Source organism: Punica granatum, chromosome 7 (genome assembly GCF_007655135.1).
Source record: "Punica granatum isolate Tunisia-2019 chromosome 7, ASM765513v2, whole genome shotgun sequence".
In the NCBI taxonomy this organism is placed as follows: Eukaryota; Viridiplantae; Streptophyta; class Magnoliopsida; order Myrtales; family Lythraceae; genus Punica; species Punica granatum.
The window spans coordinates 5,920,621-5,928,497 of record NC_045133.1 but is presented as its reverse complement, the minus strand read 5'-3'; the positions used below and the strand labels follow the sequence as shown (position 1 = coordinate 5,928,497).

Below are 7,877 nucleotides of genomic sequence, written 5' to 3'. Positions count from 1 at the left end.
GCCTCCACTTTACTTGGATCCATGCGAATTCCTTCTTGAGAGACAATATAACCCAAGAAATTGACACTATTTGTGAGGAAGTGACACTTCTTGTGGTTGGCATATAGGCGTTGCTCTCGAAGCACCTTAAAGAGCTCTTGAAGATGCTCCAAGTGCTCCTCCACGCTGGTACTATAGATCAAAATATCGTCAAAGTAGACGACCAAGAACTTGCTGATGAAAGCTTTCAACACATGGTTCATGAGGCGCATGAAAGTACTCGGGGCATTAGAGAGGCCAAATGGCATAACTAGCCACTCGTAGAGACCATCTCTCGTCTTGAATGCCGTCTTCCACTCGTCTCCGGGACGCATTCGAATTTGATGATATCCGCTCCTAAGGTCGATTTTGGAAAAGACCGAAGCTCCATGAAGTTGATCAAGCAAATCATCAAGTCGCGGCATTGGAAAGCGATACTTGATGGTGATCTTATTCACAGCCTGACTATCAATGCACATCCTTCAAGATCCATCCTTCTTTGGCACGAGAAGAGCGAGAACCGCACAAAAGCTCAAACTTTCCCGAATCAACCCCTTATGCAAAAGTTCGTCGACTTGGCGTTAAAGCTCCTCATGTTCCTTTGGACTCATTCGATATGCTGCCTTACTTGGGATAGCAGCCCCGGGCACCAAATCAATATGATGTTGGATATCCCGCATGGGAGGAAGTCCCGACGGAATCTCATCGGGCACCACATTTCGAAATTTTTCAAGCAAAGACTTCACTACGGGTGGAATATCCCCTAGTTCTTCATTCTCCTCCAAGAGCATGAGTGCAGAAGCCTTCGAAGAACGATCCAAGACTTGGAGAAATTGAGATTTGGAAAGATAAGAACTTCCTTCTCCTGTGACGGCCTTAGACTTGTCCTCCATTCTACAAGGTGCTAGAATAATCTTGACACCTTCCTTAACAAAGGAGTAGGTGTTCTTAAAGCCATCATAAATCACCCTTCGATCATATAACCACGGCTGTCCAAGAAGTAAATGACACGCATTCATGGGAACCACATCGCACATAATCTCATCCTTATAATGCGTGCCAATAGAGAATTGCACCAAGCAACGTTTATTGACATGAACGTCGTTATCTTTCTTGAGCCAAGAGAGCTTGTACGGATCCGGATGAGGCTCCACCTTGAGGTGCAACTTTTCCACCATGGTAGTGGAAATGACATTCTCACAACTCCCACTATCGATAATGACCGTGCACACTTTGCCATGGGAAGTGCATTGGGTGTGGAAGATGTTATGCTGCAACCACTTATCATCCTCAACATGTGCGGACTTCAAGATGCGTTGAACGACGAGAGCCTTCCCTTGATCACCATAAGTGACCTCTTCTTGCTCAACCTCATTCTCCTCGTCGTCGTAAGTGTCGTACACCGGCTCATCATTAGCTTCCTCCACTAAGGAAATGATCTTCTGATTCGGGCACTCGGAAGCGATGTGACCAAATCCTCGACACTTAAAGCATTGTTTTGATATCGTGCTTGAAGTGTTGCGAGAAGTGCCACCTTGTGCGGGTATAGCCTTGGAAGAAGAAGCCTTACCAGTCGATGATGACTTCGGAGTCGGAGCACTCCCCCAGTTAGAGACCCTGTCTCTTCCCAAGGTCTTATGAGTACTCTTCTCCTTAGATTGCTTCTCCACACGAACGGCCAGCTTGCAAACATCCTCGAAAGTCCAATAAGGTTGCAATTGGACCACGTTACGAATCTCGGATCGAAGACCGCCAAGGTACCGAGCAATGGTTTGTTCCTCGGGCTTCACGAGATCGCACTTCATCATGAGATGCTCAAACTCCGCGGTGTATTCCTCTACGGTCAACTCCTCTTGCTTGAAGTTGTAGAGCCGAGAGAAAATATCTTGCTTGTAGCTTACGGGAAGAAATTTCTTCTTGAGCTCCGGTTTCATCTTTTTCCACGTCACAATCCTCCGTTTTCCTTCACGTTCTCGACGCCTCTTCAAGTTCTCCCACCAAATTGAAGCATGTTTTTTCAATTTGATGGCGACTAACTTCACCTTCTTTTCTTCGAAAATGTTCTTGAAGTCGAAGACTCGTTCAACGGTAGCCAACCAATCAATGAAATATTCTGGGTGCATTTGACCTTCAAAGTCGGGAATGTCGACTTTGACGCCATAATCCTCAAAACGATTCCTCCGGCCAAGTCGAGAAGAAGCCCTTTCGGTGGACGAATCAGAATATTTGTCATGGAAAGGGTTAACCTCCCCAACCTCGCCAACATCCAAACCATGACGTGTCTCGTCACGGTTTCTAGCTTGGAGACGCTCAAGTTGCTGTTGGAGTTGTTACACTTGCCTCCTCAGCTCATCCATCTCGACATCACGAAGGTCACGCTCCCTGAGAGCCACGTTGACGTCAGGTACTCTACGTCGACGGTTCGTCATGGAAAGAACCGTGGCTCTGATACCAATCTGATGGCGGTAAGGAGATAAGAGAGGATTAAGCCCCCAAAACAATGAGCGAACGACCCGAAGAACTTAGGAATCCACCTAAGTTATTCGAAGTCAGAGAAGAACAACTCAAAGAATGAGTTACTCTAGAATATAAATTGATTACTTCAAAGATGACTTGCCCATATCTTTACACGATCATCCTATTTATAGAAACAAGGACACAAGGACTTTTTAGCTTCCCAAGACACTCCATTAACTCTAATTCTATCTTCTCAGATTTTTCTGGACACAACTCACGAAAATGACAATAACTTTTCCTAGACAATTCCAAATTACGAACAGTTTGATTCATTGGAAACTAGACTTCTAGGGCTTTCCAATGACATCTTATTTGACCATATTTAGTGCAGAAACAACTCAGAAAACTAAGCATGAAATGACTCTTCGGTTTCAATCTAACAGCCTTTAATTATATTCTAGAACCATCATATGGTCTTCTCGTTTTCTCCATCAGATACTGATCTAGTTCCTCGTGGGCCATTGAACCTTATCGGTCATGTAGTAATGGTAACATGAATCCGTAAAGCAGTGGCATGACATTACCTCCCTTTGATGTTGTTCACCAAATTAAATTAAACGTGGCATTAGATACAGAAATTTCTAAGTAATACTTCGCAGGTTTGCACTACTATGAAACGGTAAATGAAGAAAGATAAAAATTTCCTTTTCTAAAAGAAAATCTTAAATAGTAGAGTGCTCCAAATGACATATGTTATGTTGATCTTGAAAAGCATCAACATCTCATGTCGAAATGTATACTTAGTCAATATTGAGCATGGCAGTGTTTCCAAATAAACTTCTTATGGCATAAACGGACAAGTACAATCGTCGAACTATCTTATTTTTCGAGGAACTAGCATAGTCAACTGTATATGGTCAGCTCAATGCCGATTATTGAAAAGCTTCTGGCTGGCAGAAACAACATTCGACGGTGACTGCTTTGACGATTTTTTTGTATAATTTGAAAAGATACACGAACTATACATATTCAAAGGTAATGTATTTAAAGCAAGTAATGGCATATAATATTTGAGGAAAAAAAAAGTAATGGCCTATAATATTCGGACCGATCATCTCAAAAACCAAAAGGGGTTTCGAAATTAGCCCCACAAGTTCTTTATGGACAGTACGGTCCCATCAGTCGTGTATTAGCAGACAATCTCGATGCGTTGCCATTCGAACCCACGATATTGTAATTGGACACAAAACTTCCAGACTATATTACAAAATTGAACAAGACATGCTCACGTATTGCAATGTAGCCGACTTCAGTTGATAAAGCACTTGAAAAAAGAAAAAGAAAAAAGAAGGCACTTGAAACAAAGGTACATGCACAAATCTATAAGCATGGAACATGGTAATCTCCGCGAACTGGTTTACCGTGTGCTATCTCCAATATACAATACGTTCTTAACTATTTTATGTTAATTCTTCGAAGAGCTCAGGAGGCAAGTGAGGCGTCAGGAGAACTTCTACAGGATTCACCTTCGAGAAGCTTTGCTGGACCTTCGGTCATGTCCACAGGGGCATTCTCTAGTGTTGCCATATCGAATCCTTGAAGTAGTTGAGCCACGCTAGATGGGTCACCTGGACTGGAGGGCAGGTGGAGCTCCAGGGCAGGCTCTCCTGCCTGAGCCAAAAGGGATGATCTCGAAATGCTATCCCGAAGTATCCAGGTCGGCCATGTGACATTTGCTAGAAACCGCTCTGGCAGAAAACTGTCACGACCGGACCAGGCCCTGGGATCTCCATCTAGTTTCCTTGCATTGACGAATACCTGAGCGCCTTTGGGGACAAGGTACCCTTTCAAGGTGCAGTCCTCATCACCTTCATGGGGATGGGGGGGTGGGGGGCGGGGTCGATGGATACAAGGGTAAGGTTCCCTCGACGATGGCTTGTTGCTAGGTACTTAAATTAGGCTTTTGATGTTTGAGTCTTGGACCCATCTGTCCCTAATTTTTTGAGGTTGAGCTCCTCTTCCTGGGCTTTGTCTAGCACATGGTTGTGGTTCAGTAAGAGCGACAGGACCCAAGTTAAGGTTATGTTGTGCCCCATCCCGCTACAATAAGTATCTTCTTTCCATCAAGAGAGAAGCAATTATGTTCGAGATTCAATATCATATATCAACCAGCTGCAGTTATCTCGAGTTATACATGTTATTGTTTCTCTTTAAAGAGCACTATAATAAAACGTGCCAAACCAGGTACTAGCTACAAGAGATTTTCTTTGATGTTTCAAAAGACATCCTTGCTCGAAAGCAAATAACAACATAGGACACAACTGAAAAGGATTTGAACGACAGGGGATTTTCGAACTTAATCCCCTTACTTGAGACCCAAAGTACCTCTTCCCTGCAATCATCTCTGCAATAACATTTAAGGTCATGGTGTTCGAGTTACTGACTGATGATCATGGGCTCTTTTTGCTAATAGCAATAGGCCGGTCATGACCATCAGAAGTTGTTATTATCGTTCGTAAAGTCCACTGATAAGGGTGCCGATCTTGGAGACCAGCACATGCCTTAATGCCTTGAGCCGTCAGGGACTCAGGTGCTCGAGCATGGTCAGCTTACTCATCTCGCGCCAATATGGACCATAGTGGACATGACCGAAGGTCCAGAAAAGCTTGTCGAAGGTGAATCTTGTAGAAGTTATCCTGACGCCTCACTTGCCTCCTTATCTCTTCGAAGAATTAACATAAAACAGTTAAGAATGTATCGTATATTGGAGATAGCACCCAGTAAACCAGTTCGCGGAGATTACCGTGCTCCATAAATGCTTATAGATTTGTGCATGTCCCTTTGTTTCAAGTGTTTTCTTTCTTTCTTTTTTTTTTTTCAAGTGCTTTATCAACTTAACTCGGCTAGATTGTAATACATGAGCATGTGTTGTTCAATTTTGTAATATTGTCTGGAAGTTTTGTGTCCAATTATAATATCGTGGTTTGGAATGGCAATGCATCGTGATTGTCCGCTAATACACGACTGATGGAACAGTACTGTCCATAAAGAACTTGTGGGGCTAATTTGGAAATCCCTTTCGGTTTTTGAGATGATCGGTCCGCATATCATATGCCATTACTTTTTTTCCCTCAAATATTATATGCCATTACTTGCTTTAAATACATTACCTTTGAATATGCATTGTTGGTGTATCTTTTCAAATTATACAAAAAAATCGTCAGAGCAGTCACCAGGGGCATGTTGTTTCTGCCAGCCAGAAGCTTTTCATTAATCGGCATTGAGCTGACCATATACAGTTGACTATGCTAGTTTCTCAAAAAATAAGATAGTTCGACGACTGTACTTGTCCGTTTATGCCATAAGAAGTTCATCTGGAAACATTGCCACGCTTTCGTACAATATCGACTAAGTATACATTTTGACATGAGATGTTGATTCTTTTCAAGATCAACATAATATAGGTCATTTGAACCACTCTACTATTTATGACTTTCTTGTAGAAAAGGAAATTTTTATCTTTTTTCATTTACCGTTTCATAGTAGTGCAAACTTGCGTAGTATTACTTAGGAATTTCTGTATGTAATGCCACGTTTAATTTAATTTGGTGAACAACATCAAAGGGAGGCATTGTCATGCCACTGCTTTACGGATTCATGTTACCATTACTACATGACCGAGAAGTTTCAATGAACCACGAGGAACTAGATCAGTATCTGTCCATATTTGTTTGTCCTCGATCATCAGTTTAATGCATCAACCCAGAAAAATGCGTTTGATAAATGTCAATCTCATCAGACATGAAACACTTCCCCCTACTGTTATTGAGGAGCAGAATATTGCAAGACGCGGACTCAGAACATTACAAATCAAGCTCTAAACCCATTAATTCTTGCGGCAAAAACAGAAACAATTATCATAAAAGTTAGGTTGGGCAGTCAAGCAATTCTCTCTTCCACGCTAGAAATAATTTTCCATACTAAAACGGAAATTGAAGGATCCTCGAATTGCACTCGTGCCAAATCCAATATACATAGCCATATCAACAGACTACAGCAACAGGAGATTAATAAACAAAAAATTGGATGGAGATAGCAAAGGAGATCGGAACTATTAGTAATACATAGGCTGTCATTCCGTAGGAGTCATCTCCATCTTAAAGAAGCAAGGTCCAGGGTACTTCTAGCCAGGTGAGTTTGTGATGCATTTTTTAATGCATTTTGAAAATCAATTTATGCATTGTTTTGCATTGAGTCTCATATTTATGCAAATGAAAGAAGACAAAGGTTCTTGGTGGATATCAATCCACAAAAACTGGAAATACAATGTACCATGATTTTTCAGCTCAAGAGAAAAGAATTGCAAGGATTAAGGAGAGAGGCTGATGAGGGACCAAATTGTAATGAGATATAAGAGCATTTTAAATATATATAAAAAAAAGGGAAAAAAGAGAGATAGAGAACATAATACACATAACAGAATATTGAAGAGGAAGCAGAGTTGTCTTTGCTGTTTGTCGATTCAATATTCGACCATATACAAATGAGGCCATTAACTGACATATTGAAATGAAGACTTATATATGTCATATAAAAAGTATTGACAACTTCACTAATTTGGTAGAATGAATAAGATCAATAAATTTCAGCAAAAAAAGAAGATCAATAAATTTGAAGTAAGAGATTGATATTTTACTTATGATATATTTCACAATTGTCACGTGGTGCTAGTGTAACAGCTACGTATAAAGACTCTCATTTTAGTATTTTGTGAAAGTTTATGTAACTCTATCAAAAGAAGAAATAAATTCAAGAAACCAATCTCCTATTATGATATCCAATACCACTTACCCTTCAATTTCTTAATGGCAAAAAAGGGAAAATTTTTAATTTGATATGCATGCCCAGTCATTACATCTTTGTTCTATGAAATATGATTGAAAAAAATACAGCAGCTAGAAATTACTTGGAGCAACATACTTGAGTGGGTGAACCTTACTCGTGGCTCTCCCAAAGACATTTCATTGTTCAACACATTTTTTGGACTGACCCTCATATTTGATATTTCTCTACAAACAGCTCATAAGCAGTATTTATACGCCAGTAAAAATTCACGCCGGTTTGCCGGTCCATTCAAAAGAAAAAGGACCAAAAGCTTTTTCACTTGCAATGGAAATAAACATATACTATGATTGGCAATTATTTTACCATACTCATCAAAACCTCTTTGTGAAGTTAATATACTACAATTAGAGATATGACATGAAAGCAAAGCATGATTCTTTCTTCCCCAGCAATCGAACACCAATCAATAAATATAGCCCACATACACCAATATCATATGATCTCAAATCTCCAACAAAGAAAAGAATAGCAGAATAAGTGACAGATTACCTAAATTT

The 7,877-nt window shown here is 40.6% G+C and overlaps 1 protein-coding gene across 1 annotated transcript; it reads right to left on the bottom strand.

Annotated features, from left to right (window-relative positions):
- Positions 1 to 599: 599 nt before the first annotated feature.
- Positions 600 to 2,141, bottom strand: LOC116213728. The gene has a single exon (XM_031548770.1). The coding sequence runs from the start codon at positions 2,139 to 2,141 to the stop codon at positions 600 to 602; it is 1,542 nt and encodes a 513-aa protein (XP_031404630.1).
- Between the last annotated feature and the right edge of the window lie 5,736 nt (positions 2,142 to 7,877).

Bases quoted from the DNA above. Each gene is read 5' to 3' on its own strand.
- LOC116213728 (XM_031548770.1), bottom strand. From the start codon at position 2,141: ATGCACCCAGAATATTTCATTGATTGGTTGGCTACCGTTGAACGAGTC.